Source organism: Rhea pennata, chromosome 14, assembly GCF_028389875.1.
Source record: "Rhea pennata isolate bPtePen1 chromosome 14, bPtePen1.pri, whole genome shotgun sequence".
NCBI classification, from domain to species: domain Eukaryota; kingdom Metazoa; phylum Chordata; class Aves; order Rheiformes; family Rheidae; genus Rhea; species Rhea pennata.
Genome location: NC_084676.1, coordinates 10,077,692 through 10,100,675, shown reverse-complemented (window position 1 = coordinate 10,100,675; position 22,984 = coordinate 10,077,692). Strand labels below are relative to the sequence as shown.

Here is a 22,984-nt window from a genome sequence, read left to right as displayed (position 1 = left end):
GCCACAAAGGCTTTATAGGTCCTGCACCCTCACAGGCATTACCTGGGTTATATTTATTGTGTTGTCTGAGGCCTATAGTCCCTTAGACTGGGGAAGAGCTGCAATATGGAACAGGGCACAAAACCTTGCACACTGCAGTCTTCAGATGCTATGAAATTTTGCAAGAGCAGGAGAAAGGAGTCATCAGCAGTATGGAAACTGCTGATTACAGGGGAAGAAGAACCTAGAATACCTAGGCTGTAGGTGCTTGCTGTAACCATAAGACTGCCCTAGCTGTAAGGAGTAGCAGCTACCCAGGGCACCGCTAGAGCAGTTCTGTTCTTACTGTGTCCCTGTGCACTTGCCTGGCTACCACATCCTGGCCTGGGGGCTCTGCAGGGTGCAGCAGCCAGGAAGAGAGTGGTGCTGTTGTCCTGCACCGCAGCACGCAGAGGGGAGCAGTGCGGGGTGAACAAAGCGGCACTTGTCACCCACGCTGTCTCACATGAGCAAGGCCTCTGAGTGCCCCTGCTGATGCCAGCCAGTGGCAACATCTCCCTGCTGCCTTCAGGAGAACAACAGTAGCAGAAAGGACCAGCTTCTGCTGGTGGCCAGTGTGCTGGAAGAAGAGGTAAGCTGGGGTAGTCAGCTATAAACTTGTAGTGGCCTGTGATAGAGACATCCCTACTGCTTCCCAGTCTCCTTCCTGCTGGCTGCCCTGCAGCCCTGAAGAGATGCTCCAGCCAGCAGGTGCCACCTGGGCTTGGGTACCTGAAGAGTTTTGTTTTGGTATCTGCTTCCTCTCTAACTGTCCTAAAGGAGCAGAAGGGCTTGGCTTTTCCTGCTCCTGTGGGTGTAAGTGAGGCCATGGACACCACTGCCCGCTCCTTCTGCTGCGGAGAGCCCAGGCAGCTCCTCCAGCCCACTGCAGCCGGGGGAAACGCGTGTGGGAAAGAGCACAGGGTTAACCACGATGAGATGGCGAAGGAAACGGCTGCTGGGCGCAGCAGGGAGCGCAGCGGGCTGAAAACCCGCCGGCATCTCGGGGAGACCAAAGGTGCGTCTGAGCCCGCGGCTTCGCCGCAGCACCTCATCCTCGCGGGGGGCTGCGGGGCGCGGAGGACGCCCCGAGCCGCGGCCCCCGGCCCCGCGCGGCCGCTGCCGCGGGCGGCGCTCGGCCGGCCCCGGCCCCCCGGCGCGGCGGGGCGGGCCCCGAGCCCGGGCGGGCCCCGAGCCCGGCCGCGCCGCGGCCATTGGCGGGCAGCGGCGCCGTGACGCGCCCGGCGGGGGCAGGGAAGGGCCGCGCCGCGGGGACGGGCGCGCACGGCCGCGGGGACGCGCGGGCAGCGCCGGCACGGGCTGCGCGGAGGTGAGCGGCGGGGCCGAGGGGCGGGAGGAGCGCAGCGCGGCGGAGCGCAGCGCAGAGCCGCGGAGCGGCCAGCAGAGCCGCGGAGGGGCGGCGGCCGGGCCGGCGGGCACGGTGCGCGCCCGCGGCCGGGGATGCGGCGCAGCCCCGGGCGGCTCCCGGCGGGCTGCGGAGCCGCCCGGGGCCCCGGCGCGACGCTCGGAGCCGCGCTCCCCGCGGGGAAAGTCCCTCTGCTTTTCCAGGAAACTTTCCCCGGGGATAGGGACTGCGCGGTGTTACAAACGCGCATAGGTCTCAAAGGGCGGGGGGCTTTTTTGCTGCTTGGGAAGGGGGGAGAGGGTTTTCTGCGGCCTCCTTGCCTCGCTCCGGTGTTGCCCTTTCTGGAGGATGCTGCTCTAAGCTGCGAGCAGGCGGCGGGCGGGTGTGCGGGCGTGCCGGGCGCTCGCGGAGAGCCGTCCGCGCCGCGCCGGCCGGAGGTGCCGGAATAGCTCCCGGGTGCGGGGACGAGGCCCTTGAAAGCAGTGACAGTCCGAGGCTGGCGGGCCGCGGCGGGGCCCGGAGAGCCGCAGGAGCTGCGAGCTGTGGGCACGGACAGTGCTTTGGGGAAAGGTTCTTTGTGCAGAGCTTGTTCATTCTGCAGAGGCCTGAGAGCTCTGGGGAACGATGCCAGGGATCGGGTATGTAAATCCTCTGGGGGTTCTTGCAGCACTTGCTGCCCAGGACCCCCCTGCTGCCCACACCTCTCTGTACTCCCCGGATCGGGAGGTGCGTGCAGTGGGGTAACCCCCTGCCGAGGGTCTAGGGGCCAGGCCTCCTGTGGGCATTACCGCCTTCCCATCGGTAGCCTGTTTGTCTCAGAGCCCGTGCAGCTCTGGGACGTCCTTTCCAAGCCGGCGGTAAGTTTGCCTGCTGTCAAGGGCAGAGCTGGGCCTCTGTGGAGGTCTTGCTGCAGCCAGGAGTGATCAGCCACGTGGCCGGCTTCAAAAGCAGCCTCACCCGGAGGCAGGGGACAGAGCGATGGAGTGTGCATCCAGCTTTGTAGGGGATTCTCAGCCTCTGCTGAGATGAGTTGCGCAGTCTCAGCCCCGTTGCCGCATGCAGAAGGGGAGGGGAGGAGGCAGGGGAGCTGTGCTGGACACGGCGGTCTGTGTTTCCTGGGGGGCACGGGGCTTCGGGACTGCAGCAGCATACAGGCTGCCTGGGCCTCCTGACGCAGCAAGGTGGCACCAGGGCTCAGCTGTGTCCTTCCGGAGCCGGCCAGGCCTCCACAAGCCCGCTGTCTTTGCCATGCTGCCCCCTAATCCGAGGAGAAAAGGGTGTAATCCTCATAGAGGGTTGCAGCCTCTGAGAGCAGTGTTTTGCTCCCCAGCCTGCTGCAAGCGGCTCAGTGTGTGTATTGGGGGGGGGGGGAGTGTCTGTGGGCAGGGTGCCCAGCACCCAGCTCCCAGGGGCCACCAGATCCTCCTGTGCCTGGCGCCTGCCCAGCAGCCGGTCCGCAGTGCAGCCCCAGGCTGTGCACGGAGGCACCGAGGCGCTCCAGGGGCCCCCCACCCCAGCCTCAAAAAAAAAAAAAAAAAAGAAGAAGAAGGGGCTAACAAAACTTCCTCCTCTCAGCAACGGCATCCGTGGGGGTGCTAGGGGCCAGAAGTTTGAGCGGGGAGGCTTGTCTGATAGCGAGCTCCCCTGCATCGCAGGGCACCGAGCACGCCCTTCCTTGGCTGCTGGCAGCCTCCCTGTTGCAGGGATGTGGGGCGGTGCCCAGGAAGTTCTTGTGATGGATATATTTTTTTCCTCTGTAGTCGCTTGCTGGCATGAAATTCAGCTCTGCTTGGGGCAGAAATCCCCTCACTTGCCGCTCAGGACAAGGGGCCGGGCAGGACTCGCTGGCTGTGCCTTGGTGCAAAATGCCTGCTGCACTTTGTGTTTTCTTGCAACGTGTCGAGGATGGCGGCCGAGCCTGGCTCGCGGCGGGAAGGGGGATGTGACTCCTAGCTCGAGAAGCCGAGCGGCTCAGATGACGCTTAGGAGATTCATTCGTGGCCGCGCTCCATTTTCCAGCTGTTCCTCTCCTTCCGCCGGCTCTCGGGGCTCTTGGTGCAAACCGTGCTCTTTGGGGACTTTCTCCGTGGGGGCAGGGAAGGCCCATGCTGCGGTAGATTAACTATAGCTATAAATGGTACTTGATGTTAGACAACAATCTGTTAGTTACCCTAGAAACAGAGTTGTGTTTCCTGGGCTTTGCTCTGCATCTTTGACTGATAACAGGGCTCAAATTGGTGCACTAAAACTCAGATAAAGCCAGGGGGACCTCGCGGGGAGCCGCCTGGTGCTGCCACCCCCGGCACAGTGGGATTTTCCCCAGCAGCTGCTGAAGCCGGGGTGGCCCCAGCTCCTCCAAGGCCCAGAGGGCTGCGTGGGGAGTGAGGAGATGGGGAGAGGAGTGGGGAGCTCCTATGCGCCACTGTGGCTGGAGCTCCCGGCAGGACCCTGCTGTGGGGTGCAGCGGGGGCAGTCAGCAGCAGCTGTTCCCACGGAGGATACTCAGCCTATTTCCACATATTCAGCACTTTCTTCCTCTCTTGGTTCCTCTTGGTGCTGACCGCCTAACGTTGCACTTCCAGGAAGCCGTGCCGGGGCAGACCTCCGCTCGCGTTTCTGCAGCTGCTGCTGGATCCCTGACTGGTGCCAGCAGCAAAGGGCCTTGGCTCTGCAGGGCAACCTAGTCCCAGCGCTGCAGGCGTGCTCCTTGCCGTGGAGCTGGCAAGATTGTACTCCCAGTTCGTTGCCTGCAAGGGGCCCCTTGTAGACCCATTGGGGCAGAATGGGAGATGAAAACGCTGCGGAAATGGCTGTGTGTCAGCCCAGCGAATGCCAGGGCTGCGTGGAGCCAAGCTCCATGGCCGGCCCCGAGAGCCGTGTCCCAGCTCCGGCGGGGGGTCCTCAGCTCTCCCTGGCTGAGGAAGGGGTGCCCCGGCCAAGGATCGGAGCCTGACTTCCCATCAGAGCGACCCCTCATGCAGAGATGCTCCAGCTCATATCTGCTTGTTTGTTTTTCCTCCCACAGCTCCTTCTCCTCTCCTTTGTGCCGGTGATTTCCGTACCTGCAGGAGCCATGGCACCCAAAGGAAAGGTACGGCGCACCCCGCCCGTGGGCGCTGCGGCAGGGCCGGCCCCGGGGCTGCCTTGGCTCTCGTCGGGATGCCCTTCCCGGCTCCGAGAGCCTGGCTGCGGGGCAAGCCATACCCGAGCGGCAGCTGTGTCCCACAGCCGCACCGCGGTGGCGGGTGCGGGGTAAGATCCTGCCGTGGAGCCTGTTTACATTTCTCCCGCTCCAGCTGGCTCCATAGGGACAGGGATGGAGCAGATGGGGGGAAGGGCGGAGGGAAGCTGGGAAGAAGCTGCGAGAGAAGCACAAAAATCCTCTTGGGAACAAAGCGGGATGGGAGAGGGAAGTGGGGCTCTGGGATGGGGAGGAAAATGGACATTGCAGCAGGGATTTGGTGTTTAGCAGGGGAGAAAAGACATCGGAGAGAGGCCGGCGTGCGGCCCGCAGTAAGCAGCTCAGCCGGGTTTGGCTCCTGCTGCCCGCGTGCGTCCTGATGCAGCGACAGCCCCAGCGGGGCCGGGACTGCGCTGCCCAGCCTGTGTCGGCCGGGGCTCCCCGAAGGGCAGCGTCTGCCAGCACGGGGCAGGGGCCGGGCTGGGGGTGGGGGGCGTGTGTGGGGCAGCCCTGGCTGTGGCCTGGGCACGTGGGCACCCTCGGGTTGGGAGAGCCCCCGTCTCCTGCCTTCCCTGCCTGCCGGAGAGGCCCGAGGCTGCCCCTGCTCCCCTCCCAACCTGGCTTTTCTCTCTGAGGGCACCCAAGTTTCGCTTCCCTCCAGGCGCAGGTGCCTTTGCAACCTGCCATCTGGCAGCTCGGTGAGCGAATGCCCCAAATGCCCCCCTGCAGCCAGGAAAACGTCTCGGCGTGGGTGGAAAACCAGCAGCTCCAGCTTGCAGCTGTACGGGGTTGCACCCTGCCCGCGGGGTCCCAGCTGGCCTGACCAGGGCAGGGCACTCCCAAGCCATCTGCAGACCCCTGCCCTGCCCCTTGGGCCAGGCTCCGGTTTCTGTTCCCTCAGGGAAATGGGCAGCTACTGCCTCAGACCCCGTTATCCGCAGCCTGTGCTTCCCACCCACCTCCAGGTGGGAAACTGAGGCACAGCACGATTGCGCATCCCAACCTGCAGCTGTGCGCGGAGCCCACGGCAGGGCTGGGAGAGGGTCAAGGCTTTGCCTCCCTGGCACCCGGAGCTGCACGCGGGCTCCTGGCGCTGGAGGAGGGTCCGTGTCACCCCCCGGCACAGGAACGCCGGGCACCCCTTGGTGCCACCCCTGCGGCGGAGCAGAGCCAGCTGAGGGGGCAGCAGGGCTGGTAGGAAGTCCAGGGGCCCAAGCGGCTGAGCAGCCGGCAGAGAGGAGAGCGTGAAGCCTCGCCGGGAATTTTGCCTCCGCCCTCCCGGCCCCTGCCTGGCCTATTTATAGCTCCCCGAGCCGGCGGGCTGCAGTGACTCAGAGCCTGGAGGGGGGGAGGGCTCACAAGCAGCTGAAGTCGGGGGGATGCAAAGGGGGATGGAGGTGCGAGGAGGGCACAGCAGCAGGATGCCATTTCCCTCCCAAGGGACATTTCTGCACCACCCTAGGGCTTGTTCCTACGAGCGTGCAGGGAGCACTGGGTGAGGCGCAGTGCTGAGCTCCTACCTCAGTTTCCCCTACGCAGCAGCAGCTGATGCTCGGAGGGGAGGCTGCTTGGCCAACGGAGCTGGCAGGGTAGGAGCCGGGCGCTGTTCCTCGTCCCTGTTTAAGGAGGGCCAAGACCTGCCCGCCAGCCCCATGTGCCAGCACTCTCTTGCCACCCGTTGTCCTCTCGCTGCCACAGCCTCCAAGCAACTCCTGTGCCCGATAACTCCCGGTCTGCACCTCTGCCAGGCATGTGTGTGGGCAGCTGTCTTTGCTGAGCGAGAAGGGCCTTGGGAGCTTACGGGAAGCTGGGCTAAATCCAGCCTCCCAGTGAATCACCTGCAATACGATCCCGTCCCCATCCCCGGCAAAGTCTCAGTGTCCAAGGGTGCCTGCCTGGCTCCCTGCGCGCCTCGAAGGACAAGGACGGGCTCTCCTCTTGCCAGACCTTGCCGTCGCCATGCGGGAGATCCAAGGAGGGCCCACCAAGCCTGGAGTGTTTCTTGCGGGGGAAAGAGGCTTTCCCCATCTCTTGCTCACTGCGTTGTGCCGCAATGTGAGCAGCTGTTCCCCGTGGTGGCTCTGCTCCTGGCCGAGCTCCAGCGCCCAGTGTGTTCCCATGCGCCAGCCCCTCACGCTGGCTGCCCCACTGCTGTGGTGCAAGGGGCCGAGCGCCCAGAGGAACTGGCGGAGCCGATCTTGTGTGGCCCAGCAGATGAGGGGACCTCCCATGTCGGGCCCAGCAGGCCCCTTGCAGGGCGAGAGGGCTGCAGGTATGGAATGCTTCCTTGCCCCTTCCCTTGGTTTCCTTCCTGGATGCCCTCACCCTGTCAGGGACGTGGCACTGGTGGTTCCCATCCTGTCTGGGGACAAGCTGGCTTTAAGTCTTGAGTCTTTGTGCAGCTCCCAGGGATTTTAATCAAGCCCAGCAGCTCTTCCTGAGTGAGCAAGCCTGGGGAGATGTATGTACCTGCTTGGTATACAATAAAAACTGGGTTGAATTACATGCCGTCAGAGTTTTCGAGGGTCCTGAAGCAGCTCAGTGAAGCTTCTTGATCTGGCTTGCAGCCTGCTGTTCCCTTTTCTGTTCCCCAGGAATGACCCTAAGGAAAATTTGCTGTTCAGCTCTTTCCTTCTCCAGTGGGGAGATTTTTCAGTTCCTTATGTGGAATGTGGAGCCAAGCTGGTTTCAGATCTGCTTCCACCCTGGGCTTAGGCTGCTTTTGGTCAGAGCTCCTGCCCCAGGTTTTGTGCGGGCAAATTCCTTGTGTGATCTGCTTCAGAGCTAACTAGCTAGGAGGGAATCGGGGATATGTGGGGAAAGTGCTGGCCCCATTTCCCCTTGTATCTTCATTTACATGATCTCCTTCCTGGTGTATCCATTGTGTAGAAGCTTGAAAGCCCCGAAGGAGCCGAGGAGCAGCTGGAGTGAACCTGGGGGATTTCTCAGGTTCCTGGGAAAGTCTCTCCCCACAGTCTCTCTTCCCAGCTGGAAAGCAAAAGTGTTCAAGGAACCTGCCCAAACGCTTGGCTCTTGCTGACATGGATAAGGAAGATTGTGTTTAACTTTTAAATATACAGTACAATGGGCAAATAAAGAACAATGCCACTGAGATAAGAGAGGGAAGGTCATGTACTACAATGACCTGGAATGCAAACAATTTATGCTGGATAACAAATGAGAGGAAATAATTGAAAAGAGGAACAAATACTTACGTTTGAAGCAAGCTTTGCCTTCAGAGAGCCCCAAAAGAGAGCTGATCTCACCCTGTTCCTGCTCACCATCTGCATCTCCACCTTTTGACTTCTTTTTCCCTCTTTTTTTCTGCCATGATGTCCAAACTGGGCCTGGCTGGGAGAGGGGGGTGGAGCCATGGGAGTATCTTTTTCTCCTTTCATTTTCTTATCTCCTTTCTTCTAGGTCTACAGGGGGTCAGTGAAGGATTTCCCAGGCTTTGATGCCAGCCAGGATGCAGAGGCCTTGTACAATGCCATGAAGGGATTTGGTATGGATGCTCTTCTCAACCATCACCCCAGGGTTGTCCTAATGTCCCCTAGTCCTTTGGGTTGACTCCTTGCATGTTTGAGCATCTTGTATCACTGCCCTTTCAGCCACCTGCCTTTTAGCAGCCTGCCAGACTTTTCCTGACTCTTATTTGCTCCCCATCAGCACCAGAGCACGGCAGGCGTTGCCCCTTGGCTCTGCCCATCCTGTTCCTCCTCCCAGCCCAGAATCAGAAACAGCTTTGGGCATGGCAGGATCTTTAAGAGGAGCCCAGATGTGGGGGATGAGACAAATGCCACTGACGGGCTCTCTTCTGCAGGCAGTGACAAGGAGGCCATCCTGGACCTCATCACATCCAGAAGCAACAAGCAGCGAGTGGAGATCTGCCAAGCCTACAAGTCTCTCTATGGGAAGGTAATAGCAGAAACACCTCCTCCCTGGCCAGTGCCCCTGCCACCATTGCAGGCTGGCAGCAGCTCCCCCAACAAGCCCCCACAGGACTCCTGCAGCTCCCCAGCCCTGAGTCACACAACCTGCGAAGGAGGAAAGGGCCTCCCAGCTTTAGTCCTCCTACAGCCCCTCAGAGCCAGAGATGCTCACCTGGGCCAGCGACAGGACCTGCTGCTCGCCGCAGGTGGGAGCTGGCCTTTCCCAGCCCCTTTCTCCCCCTCTCTGCCAGGACCTCATCGCAGACCTCAAGTATGAGCTGACGGGGAAGTTCGAGCGATTGATTGTGAGCCTGATGCGGCCTCCTGCCTACAGTGATGCCAAGGAGATCAAAGATGCCATTGCGGTAAGAGGTTGGGGGCAGTCCATGTGGAGCCCTTCCCTGGCTGCCCCAGCTCACCCCACATTTCATGGGGCCCCATCTCTCCGCTCAGGGTATTGGCACCGACGAGAAGTGTCTGATTGAGATTCTTGCCTCCCGCACCAACCAGGAGATCCATGACCTTGTGGCTGCCTACAAGGATGGTGAGAGCTGGGGGTGGGCAGGGGATACTTGTGCCTCCTCAGGCTGGGGCAAGGGGCAGAGTTAAGGGGATCTGGCTCCAGGCCCTGACTTCTCCTCTTTCCACTAGCTTATGAGAGGGACCTGGAGGCTGACATTGTTGGAGACACATCAGGTCACTTCAAGAAGATGCTTGTTGTTCTGCTTCAGGTAGGTCCAGCCAGCCTCTCTTGTCCTGCACTGGTGGTAGCCAAGGGAGCCCAGCAGGGCTGAGCCAATGTTTGTCCCACAGGGCACCAGGGAGGAGGATGACGTGGTGAGCGAGGACCTTGTGGAGCAGGATGCCAGGGTGAGGCCTGGTGGATTGCTGGGATGGCATGACATTTGGGCAGGGATGGCATGGAGGTGCTGGTCACGCTGGGACAGTCCAGCTCTGAGGCTGTGAAATGCAGTGGATATCAAGGGTGCCTATGCTTGTGCAGAGACTAGCCTGAACGACACTGATTTGGGCTTTCTGCCATCTTTCCCGTCCCTCAAGGATCTTCTGGAAGCCGGCGAGCTGAAATGGGGCACTGACGAGGCCCAGTTCATTTACATCCTGGGCCGGCGAAGCAAGCAGCACCTCCGCTTGGGTGAGCGTTTCCCATGAGTTCAGGGCTGGTTTGAGGGTAGCTGTAGGGTTTGGGCAGCTCCTCCTGCCAAGTCCGCCTGGCTGGACACCTGGGTCCCCAGGGCTCCATCATCTGCTGACCAAGTGCCATGATCTTGTCTGCACTGATGGTGACATCCTTGTTGAAAGCACTTCTTAGTATAGTGCTGAGCAGCAAACTGGGCCTTAAAGTTGTGGGGTCAGCTGGGCCCCAAGTGGCTCATCTGGCTGGACAGACAACCAAAGGAGTAGAGGAGATGCTCTGCTTTGCCCCACAGCGGCCGCACGCATAGGGCCACCTTTGCCATCTGCATATGCAGCACCTAAGCTGTCGGGATGTCCTGCCGCAGAGTGGATCACGTCCCCCAAGGGGGCAGCACTGCTCCTGCCAGCATGTGCTGGCCATTTCGGGAGGGCTCAGCCGGGATCTTGTCTCACTTGTGCTCTGCAGTTTTTGACGAGTACCTGAAGATTTCAGGGAAGCCAATTGAGAGGAGCATCCGGGGAGAGCTGTCCGGCGACTTTGAAAAGCTGATGCTGGCAGTGGGTAAGTCAGCCCCAGTGGTCAAGGGTGCTGCCAAAATATTATTTGCCTTGCTGGGGATCTGAGGTCTTAATGAAAGAGTTGGTGGGGCTGATGCTCTTACAGCTGTGCCTGGTGTTAGGTAGCTCAAATCTGGGCACATGCTCCTGGGAGGGATGTGTGTGAAGAACAGCATGAACTCTTAGTGTATGAGAATTGAGAGATGCCTGTCCTGGGGACTGGCTCAGATAACATTCATGATAAACAGCCATTCACACCTAAAACTGGTCATTCTGTGCCGTTCCAACCACATGTGCCATGAGTGTTTACAGGCAGCTCCCCCATGCACCTTCCAGTGAACGTGCAGGCCGTTCTCTGCTGTTGTTGGACTGTCTGTGCTCCTGCTGCATGAATTGGGGGCCAGGAGCCAGCAAATGCTCGTATGTCCATATCCCCATTGCTATAAAAACTGAAAATGGACAAGAGATGAAAAGTTCCTTGTGCAGGAGAGGAACCATGGAGGTCCTGCTTGGACCAGCCTGTGGCAGTGCCTGATGTTGCACTGATTTACAGCTAATGGCAGCAGACAATAACCACAGTGTCTGAGACACAGCGAAGCACGTAGCTGTGAAGGGGATGGCTCTGGATTGTGGGTAGATAAAGTCGTTCAGAGGAGGCACCAAGGGTTGGTTGCTCCAGGGAAGCCAGTGAAAGCAGACAGCTAGAAGGATGGGTGGTGGTATGGTGACTGAGAGGCTTGGGCCAGGAAAGGGAAATGGGAGCTTGGAGGTGTGGAGCATTAGCTGATGCCCCTGGGTCAGGGGCCTGAGTGAGAGCAGTCTGACCGCTTCCTGGCCTCTCTCACCTCCCCTCTATTTCCCCCCCAGTGAAGTGCATCAGAAGCACAGCAGAGTATTTTGCTGAAAGGCTCCACAAGGCCATGAAGGTGAGTGCATCATCCCCTTTCAGAGCCAGTGCTAGGGGAGCAGAGCAGAGGAAAGCCTTGCCCCGACATGCAAGCCCTCTTCCTTAGAGCCAATGAGAAGCCCTGCACGTCTCTCTCCTGCTCCATGCCATGGCGTGCCAGCAGTAGAGTGGATGCTATAGGGCAGGCTGATAGCCTGTCTATGAAGACAGGATCTATAAGACTGTGGGGTCTTTGCTCTTCCCCTCCCTGCACCCCAGGGTAGACATGAAGTCATCTTCTCCAGCAGAGCAAACCTTCAAAGCACTTCTTCATTTAGCTGGAGCTGGGTGGAAATCTGATAAACGGTTCCAGATGCGATGGGCTGAGTGACCTCCCCAGGCTAGTCCCTGGGGCTAAGCCCATGGCAGGGCCAAGCAGGCTGCCCAGCCCTCACTGTTTGCTCTTCCAAGGCTTGATCCCGGGACTCATCCATTGCAGGGGCTGGGTACAAGGGACAACACGCTGATCCGCATCATGGTCTCTCGCAGCGAGATTGACATGCTGGACATCCGAGAGGTGTTCAGGACCAAATATGAGAAGTCTCTCTACAACATGATAAAGGTAAACATCAGGGGTTCCCTGACAGTCGTCTGCTGAACTCCTGTTAGCAGTGTTCTCACCCTGACACCAGCATACTCAGGAGGGCTGAACACCCTGTCCAGCTTGCTGTGTGCAATTCTCTGTCTCCAACTGTCTTTTCAGGAAGATACATCTGGTGACTACAAAACGGCCCTGCTGAAACTGTGTGGAGGCGACGATGAGTAAGAGCGCATATCGCTACCTGTCTTTCTCTTGGACCATTCCTCTGGGTGACCTTGGGGTTGTCCTGGGTGCTGGGTGCAAACCTCCTGGCCTCCTGCAGAGCCTTGTGGAACATCTTGCTGGCAGGTTTTGCTCCAGATCAGGAGCTGGACAGGAGCGGCAGCACTTGCAATGGGAGCAGTTCAGTTCAGAGGGCTCTGTGGCCCCTCTGTGTGACAAACCACAGCACCATGTCCCCCCCGGCTTGTGGAGGCAGCCCTGCAGAGGCAGGGGACGCTGGGGCAGCTGGCAAGAGGGGCTGTGCATCCTCCTATCCCTGAGGCTGAGAGATTGGGAAAGGCAAGGCTGGTGGGAGGATGCTTTGGAGGGGCAGTGGAGACAGTTCATGGCCTGCTTCCCCCTCACCCCCAAGGCTCCCTCCACTGGCTGCTTGCTTGCCCTCACACAGGTAACTGGTGTGCAACCCCCTCGCACCACTGCCAGCCCGGCTGCTGCTGGTACTGCTGAGTGGTGGAGCAGGATGTGTTGTAGGGTGCTCCACAGTGGGACTGGAGCCAGCTCTTGGCCCCAGGTTGATGTGGCGGCATCGGTGCCTGGTGGCAGCACTGGCTGCCCTGTGCCATGCGCAGCAGCTCCGTTGCTCACTGTCCTTGTGTCCTTGCCCTCCTGTTGCAGTGCCGCAGGTGAGTTCTTCCCTGAAGCGGCGCAGGTGGCCTACCGGATGTGGGAGTATAGTGCAGTGGCTAAAGTAGAGGTCAGCACCGTTCCCCTCCTGCCTGCGTCCCTTGCTCAGCTCCCTGCCAGCTTGAAAATCACTGCTTCTCCTTTCTGCACGCCAGGGCTTGCTGAGAGGCTGCAGCCAGTCTGGCACCTCCTCTCTGCCTCCTGCTCTCTTCTCTTGAGACCTTTGGCTCTTCTCTGGTGTTGGGCATGAGATTGGCATGACATAATCCTGGCAGTGCCGTGGTCTCCACTAACCAGACCTCGTTTCTAAAGCCCGATCTTGCTGGGATAGCAGGCACGGCATGTTTGTGCAATGCACCACGTGCAGCCTCAGCTTCAGTGCGTAGCAGAGATGTCCCCTCTCCAGGGCTGAGCTCCTTATGGGCAGCTTGCACTGAAGCTGGAGCTAGAGGCTCGGCCAGTGGGAGGTCTGCTGGCCCTCACGCCCCAGGTAGCATGCACTGTGCATGTGGCAGGGAGGTGTATGGGAAGGGTGCTCATCTGGCTGCAGGTGATAGGAAGAGATGGGTAGAAAAGCTCCCTGGGTGCAGCACACAAGGCTAAGTGCCCTGTTCACTTCGCTGTAAGCTGTGAAAGGAGCTAGGAGGGCAGAATTACACCTGACTGGGGGAAGGAGCAGGAATCCTTTCAGTTATTCCCCTTTTGGCTTGCAAATGATGCAGTTAAACCCAGCAGAGGTGCCCACACAGTCAGGAAGAAGGTTACTGCACCAAGTGCCACACCAAGACACCAGTGTCCACTGCCATCTCCTTCCCAGCCTCTGCTGGCCTGGCTGTGGGTTGCCCTTTGGAAGGTGGCAGTTAGGGCACATCTGCGCTGAGCCCCAGCACTTGCACTAGCCTACCACTTGCTTTGGCCTCGGCTTGCTGGTTGCCACCCTCCTCCCCAGCCTCCCTCAGGAGTGAGCCTAAAACCCCTCTGTGCCTCTGCAGCTGCGAGGAACCGTGCTCCCTGCAGGAAGCTTCAATGATGATGGTGATGCGCAGGTGCTCAGGAAGGCGATGAAGGGGCTGGGTAAGTAGGTATTGTGTGCACAGCACTGGCAAGCCTGCATCTCCTGGCCCGTGAGGGAGAGGCTCTTTGGATCAGGGAGCAGAAAAAACATTCTGGCCTGCCCAGGGCTGCAAAAAAGGCCAACTTTGGAGTTGCGGGAACTGCCCCTTTTCCACGTCTCCAGTTTGCAGGGACGCGCTATTACCAGGCGGTGATGTGCCGCAGTTATGGGTGACAGCGTGGCTTGGCATGGCTCTTTTCACTGGGCTGGCCGGGAGGGCGCAGAGCCCTGGGGGCTGTGGCTTGCAGCTCTTTGCAGCATTGCTGCTGTCGTTGCAGGCACAGACGAAGGGGCCATCATTGAAGTCGTCACCCAGAGGAGCAATGCCCAGAGGCAGCAGATCATAAAGGCGTACAAGGCTCACTACGGCAGGGTAATGCGGGCCCGTCCCCTTTGCCACCACGCTTCCTTCCTTCTGCCCGTGTCCTTTCTGATATCTGATCCTCACTGAAAAAGTCCCGCTGGAGGAAGGGGAGGGGGAACCCAGGAGCCTTGCTTTGTCCTGCAGTGACTCCCCTGAGAAAGACTGAAGTTTTCAAAGTGGCTTCCCATTTTGTGTGTGCTGCCAGCCCAAGGCGAGAGCATCTATTTCCCTACACTTTTTAAGGTCCTAGGTCCCACATGGAGGACTCCAGAACTAGGCTTTCCCCAGAGCTACACCCCAAAATGTGACTTTAAACAGCCCTGAAGGTCAGCCCAGATATGCCTCACCTCAAAGCAAGAGGGTCTCTTTGAGGCCAGGGAGATGCAGATCACATCTGGCATGAGGAATATTATTCCTCTTCTGTAGGAGGAAGTTAGGGTTTTGGCAATTCCAGCCCTAATGAGCTGGTTAAATGCACTTCTGCTTACTCCTCTCTGCTCTTCCTCTGTACAACCACCTGCTGGCAGGGAGGATTTGGAATAACTCGTATTTCTCCTTCCATTGCTCATGGGTGGGTATCCCATGCTGTTTTCCTGTTTTCTCCCTGTTCTTGCCTCAGCCAATCCATCCATGCCAAAGGAGCGAGGGACAGGCGGAGGCTAATGTCTGAATGCTTTTGCAGGACCTGATGGCAGATCTGAAATCAGAGCTGTCGGGCAGCTTGGCAAAGCTGATCCTTGGGCTCATGCTGACCCCAGCGCAGTACGATGCCAAGCAGCTGAGGAAGGCTGTGGAGGTAATTGTAGCACTTGTAGGACCAACTTCAATATGTGGGGATGACACAGTATTTGTTAAGTTTGTATCCATCCTGCCTGTGGTCCAGGGGGAGGTGTTGGAGGATGGCACACTTGTTCTCTCTCTTATGGACCTTACTAAGCCAGGGCTGCGAATCAGCCCTGGCTTTGTGTGCCACCACCTCTTCATGTCCCGTATGAAAGGAAAGCAGAGCAAAAAGCACCAAGACTAAGGCTGATTTGCACTTGAGACCCGCTAGGAGCCCACTATGGCTTGTTTGCAGCCAGCATGCTCTTACCAGCTTTTATCCAAAGCCTTTCAGCAGGTCGTAGGCTGCTTTGCACGGTATTTCCATTTTGCAGCAGGAGGCAGTGCCTTGTTGACTGGCTTAGGCAGCCAGGGCAGAGTCAGCATAGGTGCAAACCAGCTATATGCAGTGCTATGCATTGGGCTGGGCCAGCAGGACCCACTCTGGTGGTGAGGCTGAGCACCCTTCATCTCCCTGCTGGAGACCCTCCCTGACAGCAGCACTCTTTTACACTTCCGTGCTGGCTTCCCCCAGCCCATGGGGCCATTGGGAGGTTTCTGTTGGCAGCCACAAACCTTCCCCTTCAAACGTCCCTAGAGCTGCTGCTTGACTTGGAGAGCAAAAGGACTCATCCCTGAGCTGGTTTGCTGTCTGTGGCCCAGGTTGCAGGGCATAGCCTGGGGTCTTGCATATTCCTGGCTGCAGATACTAATTCTTGCAACCGTAACAACTGTGTCCTGCTACTCAGAGGCAGGAAATGGAGCCTGTGACACGCAGACAACAGACACTGCTGGGCTCAGAGCAAACCTGGTCTTCATGGCCACCACCCTCCCACCCCCCTTTTGTGGAACTCCAGGAAGGGAGTTCACTTGCACATCCTAGAAATGACTGAATAAATCCCCAAGCACCCCTGCCTGGCAGTGGCACTGAAGCAGTTGTAAATGGAGGTGAGAGGGATTGTATGACCTAGAGATTTGGGGGATGATGTAGTGCTGAGCTCAGAGCAGATTCTCCTTGCTTTGCACTGGTGGAGTAATGCAGGAGGGCTGTGAAATCCCCTGTCCTGTGCTGAGTGTTGTAGTACCCTCCACGCTACTCTCTTCCAGGGGGCCGGCACAGATGAGAGCGTCCTCATAGAAATCATGACCACAAGAAACAACCAGGAGATCAAGGCTATCAACGAGGCATATCAGCAAGGTACAGCAGCAGGACACAGCATGGGGAGCGTGCAGGGTGCACTGAGGGTTCTCGGGACTGGCAAGGAGAAAAGGGTATGTTTAATGCTTTACTTCTGTATGAGGCATTTTGCTCAGGGTACAGATGCTATCTCTGGGCTGGATCCACAGCTTGATGTTGCGAAGGTGCCTTAGACCTTCCAGGCAATAGCAGCGCTTATTCAGGCCCAAGCCTTCATTAAAAAGCAGCAGAAATGTGGGACAAGGTTGGCCAGAATCCACAAATCTGTTCTATCATTTCTCACATCTCTAAACCACACACTTTTCTCTGCCTCTTCTGTCCATGCCCCCTTCTCCCTAGGGAATGGGAGGAGCTGCAGGACCAAGGTTAAATCCTCAGACTCATTTATCCCAGAGCCCTGGTTTTAAATAGTCATCTCTGTAACCCCTAGGAGTGTGCGGGTCCGAGGTCTCTCCAAGTCATGGTGAAATACTTCCAGTTCTACTACCACAGTTTTCTCCCTAGAGATCTCTTTTTGCAATGACTCCTTTCCTTCCTGAGCACCTAGAACAAGAAGGCTCTGCTCTAGTCCAGAAAATTAGAGCTGTCCAGCTGATTCCCATTTCCTTGGGCCTGGACAAAATCAGGTGGAGGCATTTGCTTCAGAGATGCAAAGGATACAGGATGGCCACCACCCTCTGCAGGTGCAAGCAGTTTCCATGGGGATTGCTGGCACAAAATGCACTGGCAAGTAGGAAGTGGAGCTGGACCCTGGATGCAAGGCTCAGCTCCCCCCTTTTTCCCCAGCCTACCATAAGCGCCTGGAAGATGACCTGAGCTCCGACACATCAGGATATTTCAAGAGGATTCTCGTCTCCCTGGCTCTGGTGAGGGCAGCTCTCACGATTGGCACTCTCTCCGGGGATAGTGTCTCTGCACTGCTGCATGGGAGAGAGTCTCTGTGGGGCAGGTGGGGGTGTGTGCAAGGATGTGGTTTAGGGGAGGAGAGAGTATCACAAAGTGGCTGGGCAGGGCTGGTGGACCCTGTTTGCATCCCTTCATTGGGGCTTTCTCAGAGATGTTAGCTCCCTAGCTCCATGACTTTTGTATTGAAACACAGGGCAACCGTGATGAAGGACCAGCGAACCTCACACAAGCTCAGGAAGATGCTAAGGTAAGGGTGTACTGGAGGCCCACCATGCAAACAGGGTGGGATTTGGGAACACCTAAGAGCTTCCTAGCTTCAGCGGGAGCTAGACAACATGGCTGTGCTGTATTGCTGGTTGTGTGTAAAAGATGGACGTTATGTCCCCTGCTCTGGAAATAGCATTCTCAGGGAACCTAACGGTGCTGGGGCAGTGTCTCTATAAAGCTGCAAGGAGAAGTGCCAGGTGAAGTGAAGCCTTTGGCGGCAGATCTCCGAGGTCTGATTGCCACAGCCTGGCCAGTGCCTTGGGCTCCTCTGCTCCTGGCAGAGGTTTTTCTCTGCATATGGAGGCTGCAAACTGAGAGAGCAGGCTGGGACTCTGCCCAGGGAGCTCCTAGTCCCAGTTCCTGGAGCCTCCCTGCTGCTGCACCACTGGCTGTACAGAGCTGCCACTTCAGGGTCTGGCAGCCCATAGCAACACTGAAATTTGGCTCTTTAGTTTCAAAGGCTGCTTTGGGCTGGCCTGTGGGAGTCACCCACCTCGTTGTTATGCATGGGCCAGCCTGAAACCTAAGCATGTCACCAGCACCTGCGATGAGAGCCCCAGCACCCAAACCATCTCAAGTTTATTGGGCTGCAGTAAGCAAGGGTGGGAAGGGGAAGGCCAGGCAAGCAGAGATGGCCAAGTTGAGTGTTAGATCCCACTCGGCCACCTCTGGAGCCATGCGCCTCCTGGGCGCGGGAGAACCACAGCTCTTGGTGCTGTGCACTTTGGGCTCCCTTTCCTGCACCTGCAGGCAAAGCCACCTCTGAATGGGGCCAGAAAGATCAGTTTTGAGTCCAGCCTGGGTGCCTGTGTGCTCCACAGTGCCTTGCCGTCCTGTTCACTGGGGCTGCTTCCCAGCGTTGTGGCAGAACGGGGCTGGGTGTGCCCCATCCCCTCGCTTTCCTTTGGTGTGCAGCAAGACGTGTCTCTGGGGGATGCCTGGAGTGGGCAAGGGGCTCATTTCTGCAGTGAGCATTGCTCCACGGTGCCTCAGACCTGGGGCCTGGCCCTAGGGACCACCCTACAACCCTCCTGTTGCCTCTCCGAGCTCACTGCAGCACCTGCACTCCTGCCTGGCCGCTCTGCTTCAGCACTGCGGGCTGCTGCCGGCAGAGGGAGCCGATGCCGCTGCCGCTGCACTGCTGCTGCTGCGCCGCTGCCGCTGTGCCACTCACCTCCTGCTTGGTGCAGAGAAAGAGAGAGCCAGGGATGAAAACCACGGGGATGTATTCTAGGTGGATGGACTAGCTGTGCTGGCAGTATCCTGCATTTTGTCAGCAAACCTGGCCCTTGCCCCCCTGCTGCTTGGGCTTGGCAGAGAGGGACAGGCTGCCCTCAGCCGGCTCCCGGCCACTCCTGCCCTGCTCGTCCCCATGCCAGGCGGCGGTTTCATCAGTCCAACGAGCCATGACTTGTGGCATCCCCTCTGTACCTGCTGGGGCCACGCAAAGATGCTGCCCCTCATAACGGAGCCCAGGCGGGCTGGCGGGGTACCAGTGGGAAAGTGCTACCCAGACCCTGAGTCCTTGGCTTTGGCTGGGTTTGCGGGCTCCTCTGTGTCCCAGCACCGCTCCGACAGGACGCTGTCTCTTTTTTCTCCCAGTGCCCCTACCTGCGATTTCCATTCCCTGTTCCCAGAGACTCCCGGGAGGGAGGGGAAGGGGTCTTTGACCTGCCAGCACCCCTGTCTCTGGGGCTCTGCAGTTTCTGCCTGGGAGTGCGGACAGGGTGCTACGGGGTCTCGAGGGGCATGCTTTGCTTGGCCAAAGCCCCTGGCAGCCAGCAGTGTTGGGCCAAACAGGAAAAGGATAGGGGTGGCTCCTAAGATCACAGTCACTCATGGGGAAGCCAGGGAGCTGGGGACACATCTTCTGGGGTTTTTTGCTATGTTTCCCTCGCTTTGTCAGGGAAGGATAAAGGTTATGCAGCACCTTCTGACCCTGTTGTCTTCCTGTCTCTCTTTCTCTCTGCCAGGTTGTTGCTGAGACCCTGGTGAGCGCCTGCCCTTTTGCTCCTCAACCTTGTGCATATTTAAGGGGATGCTCCAGGCCTTGGGTGCTGGGCCAGAGGAGCATCCCCATACTCCCAGCTCCTCTGGCTGTGAGGGCATGCCTCTTTGCTCCAGGCTCCTCGCAGCAGGATGGGGTGGTGAGGCAACAGGCAGGCTGGCGTGAGGGCATTTCCCCCAGCGCTGCCAGACAGGTGGATGCAGTGCTGCAGAGGGCAGGGCAGGAGACAGACAAGCTGCCCACTCGCCCTTCGCGAGGCTGGGGACCAGTTCTGCCCACTAGCTGCAGGGGAAGGCTGTAGTTGAGGGAGAGCAGCATTCAGGCCTGGCTTCTCTGCCATATGGGGAATTGGGGAGAGAGGATCTTTCTACTGAAATAGCCCAGTGAATGTGATGTGTAGAGCATCTCCACTAAGCCCGGCACCAGCTATGGCAGTGGTTTTGCCCATGGACAGCACTAACGTGACCCAGCAGGAGGGTGGTCTGTGCGTCTAGTAGCTTTGAATTGCCTGTTCAATATTTGTAACCCCCAAAACATCCTCCAAAAAAAGGAAATATCCTAACCACTAGCATTACACAGATTTTTCATAAAAACTGGGAATCATCTTTTTTTCAGATGTAATGTATGTATGCACGTATGTGCGTGGAGGTGTACACAGCTGTATACCACCAATGCATGCTTCTCCTAAAACTTCGACAGAAAACACATTTTTTAATTATTAAAAAAAAAAAAAAGCTAGGGAGCCTTCTAAGAACAGGAAACCTCTTTGCAAGAGGGAGTCCAGGAGTGGCTGTCCCAAAAAGGGCTGTTTGACTCTCTGCCCCTCTCCATTATGCCTTTGCCCCTGCTCCCTCTTCATTCTGGGATGCTCTTGCAGAAACTCGCTGATGTCTCCAGCAATGACTCTAGTGACTCCCTGGAGACACGCTTCCTCAGCATCCTGTGCACCCGCAGCTACCCCCACCTCCGGAGAGGTAGGACCACATTGTGTGCTGCTGCCAGCCCCAGCCAGGACACGACCATTTCAGTTTGGCCTGGGGTGGGCCAGACCGGGGCTCCCAGGCAGTGGGAGGTTGGGGTGACCCTCTGCCCTTCAGTGGTAGGGATGAGCTATCTGCTGGGGTTGTCAGGAGGAGATGGTGTGGCCTTCCATTTGGGGTGAGCTGGTTGAGGCTGCCCAAGGTGGCATCTGACTCGGTCTCATGTGGTCTAGAAGTCTTAATTTTTAGGGTTTGGGGATCTGGGGCTAGGATGGAGCTGCTTGGTGGTGACTGTCTCCTCTCATCCATCCCTAGTGTTTCAGGAGTTCATTAAAATGACCAACCACGACGTGGAGCATGCTATCAAGAAGCGGATGTCAGGAGATGTCCGGGATGCATTCGTGGCCATCGGTCAGTGCCTGATGGGTGCTCCTCGGAGGCTTTCTTGAGGCTGCTCAGCAAGGCTGGGTGCCTCAGCTGGCAGGCCCCTTTACCAGGGCATCACTGCCTGCCCATTCTCATTGCCTTTAAGCCATGGAAATTCCCAGCACGGCACTGGATCGGGGTGTTCATGGGGCCATCCTGTGGGGCCAGCCCTGTAGCTGAGGAGGGTTTTGCAGCTCGCCCTGATGGATGGGTGAAAGGGTGGATGTGTCTTTTCCATGATGGCCCAGTGGCATTTACTGTGGCTTCGGCAGTGCCCTTGGGCTGTTGCAGAGCCTGGAGCCCACTGTCTCTCCCCAATCTGTGTTACAGTGCGGAGTGTGAAGAACAAGCCAGCCTTCTTCGCTGACAAGCTCTACAAGTCCATGAAGGTGAAAATTGGCTCCTTCGGGGCTGGGTGGCAGGGGTGATGACGGGCAAACACCCTTCAGGGAGCTCTGATTCAACCCCACAGCAGCAATGGGGTTTGGCCTCTGGCCATCCCTGGGGGAGCAGGGCCAGGCTCAGCTCAAGATGTTACTGGAATGGCCATCTGGGATTAGTCAGGGATGCAGCAGGTCCCTCTCTTGTGGGCAGCAAACCCAGTGCTATGTCTGAGGGGAGTCCCTGACTTGGACTGTGTTGGAGACAGCAGGAAGTTCCCAGAACCCCTCTCCTTCTAGGGTTATTTGTTCAAGCTCCCCTTTGCAGGGTGCCGGCACAGATGAGAGGACCCTCACCCGCATCATGATCTCCCGGAGCGAGATTGATTTGCTCAACATCCGGGGCGAGTTCATAGACCTGTTTGACAAATCACTGCACCGCATGATTGAGGTGAGAACCCATGGGTGTCCTTCCCTGGCACGTCAGCTTTTCTTTCTGAGCCCTAGCGGTGCAGAGCCTGTGTGGTCTCTGCGCTGGGAATGGTGCTGAGCCAAGCACCCAAAGGCTTGGCTCAACCTCAGGAACAAAAAACAGCCCCAAACAGCACAGGTTTAGCAGATCTGGCTGTGAAGGGGTTGCACTGCCCAACCTGCTGTACCTTGTGGGTTGGCTGCAACATGGAGTTACTGCCCATGTGTCCGAGGGCTGGCCTGCCCCACGCCCCAGTGCTGCAGCGATCCCAAGCAAGCTCTATGCAAGGACTGTGCTCATCTTTTAGCTTCCCAGAACTTGCTATGGTCCCCATGCCATCTGCAATAAAAACACCTGTACCAACCACCCCTCTAGGACTGGGAAGACAGCCAGCAGGTCCTGCTCCTGTCCACACTACAAGCTGCGCTTCCCCAGGGCAGCGAGAGCGGCACGTGGCTCTCTGACATGGGTTTTTCTCTTGCAGAAGGATACCTCCGGTGACTACTGCAAGGCTCTGCTGGCCCTGTGCGGGGGGGAGGACTAGGCCACGGTGGGCCGCTGTGGGAGCCCTTCCTTCGCATCTGAGCCAGCATTTGCGCACACACCGCCTTGATGTCACTGCAGCTTTGGGGGCTTCAGGGAACACTTGGTTCCCCTTGGAAGACAGCTCACTTTGTGCTAGAAAATGTCACTATGCTGCAAGCAGGGGAGTCTTGGGGAGGGGTGCAGAGGGGCCTGTGTAAGGGAATTATGTCTGTCTCTGTGCAAAATGATTCATACTCAAATGTGCCACTAACCCAGTAACTTACTCAGATAGAGAAGACGATTTTAAATCTCAGAAATAAAACCTTGATGTTGCTGACGCTGGGCCAAGACCAGTCTATTTATTGTGGCAGGTTTGGATAGGACCAAGCTCCTGCTGAGGAATCAGAGCTTCTCCTTGCTCCTGTGGGCAAATGTGGTCAGTGCCAGCCTGTGCTGGGCTGCCAGCCCTGGGGAGGGCAGCACACAGGACTCGGGTGCAGGGCTGCCAAATGTGCCTGCGGCTGGCTGCCACAAGTGGATTTCACCATGAGCTTCACTGGGCAGCTCTGAAAATGCCTGGTGGGTCTCATGCTGCTCTCCAGGCTATGGCCAAAGGCTGGATCTTGTGCAGATGATGGTGTTAAAACCAGAGGCACAGACCTGACTTGACGGCATCTCCTTTTCCTCGCACGCAGTTTCCTGTGCTCTCAGCCTGCTGCGGGGGCATTTGAAAGGCACATGCCCCTAAGGCTAGTTTATGTTTGCATTTCCCCTAGTTCCCAGAAGAAAATAACTGGAATTTCCAAAAGTGGGGAATCCCACCGCTTTCAATTGTTTCCAAGTCAGAACAAAACCCTTTAACTATCCAAATTTTCCTTAGAAAATTTGGTGAGGAAAGGCTCACCTTCACAATATCAAA

At 57.8% G+C, this 22,984-nt stretch overlaps 1 protein-coding gene across 2 annotated transcripts; it reads left to right on the top strand.

Annotated features, from left to right (window-relative positions):
• Positions 1-1,271: 1,271 nt before the first annotated feature.
• Positions 1,272-22,402, top strand: ANXA6 (annexin A6). 2 transcript variants are annotated; one of them, XM_062587032.1, is made up of 26 exons: positions 1,272-1,348; positions 4,410-4,475; positions 7,986-8,070; positions 8,389-8,483; positions 8,749-8,862; positions 8,951-9,041; positions 9,149-9,228; positions 9,311-9,367; positions 9,557-9,650; positions 10,119-10,214; positions 11,078-11,136; positions 11,596-11,718; positions 11,860-11,918; positions 12,595-12,673; positions 13,596-13,677; positions 13,996-14,090; positions 14,764-14,877; positions 16,011-16,101; positions 16,888-16,967; positions 17,201-17,254; positions 19,248-19,265; positions 20,160-20,256; positions 20,578-20,673; positions 21,019-21,077; positions 21,397-21,519; positions 22,025-22,402. In XM_062587032.1, exons 2-26 carry the CDS (start codon positions 4,458-4,460, stop codon positions 22,082-22,084), a joined length of 2,019 nt encoding a protein of 672 aa, XP_062443016.1. In that variant the 5' UTR covers positions 1,272-1,348; positions 4,410-4,457; the 3' UTR covers positions 22,085-22,402. The 2 variants fall into 2 exon arrangements, with proteins under 2 accessions (XP_062443016.1, XP_062443017.1); XM_062587033.1 differs by lacking the exon at positions 19,248-19,265.
• The last annotated feature ends 582 nt before the right edge of the window (positions 22,403-22,984 follow it).

Bases quoted from the DNA above. Each gene is read 5' to 3' on its own strand.
- ANXA6 (XM_062587032.1), top strand. The intron at 8,863-8,950 runs GTAAGAGGTTGG...CTCTCCGCTCAG, and splicing joins AGATCAAAGATGCCATTGCG to GGTATTGGCACCGACGAGAA. The intron at 12,674-13,595 runs GTCAGCACCGTT...GTGCCTCTGCAG, and splicing joins GTGCAGTGGCTAAAGTAGAG to CTGCGAGGAACCGTGCTCCC.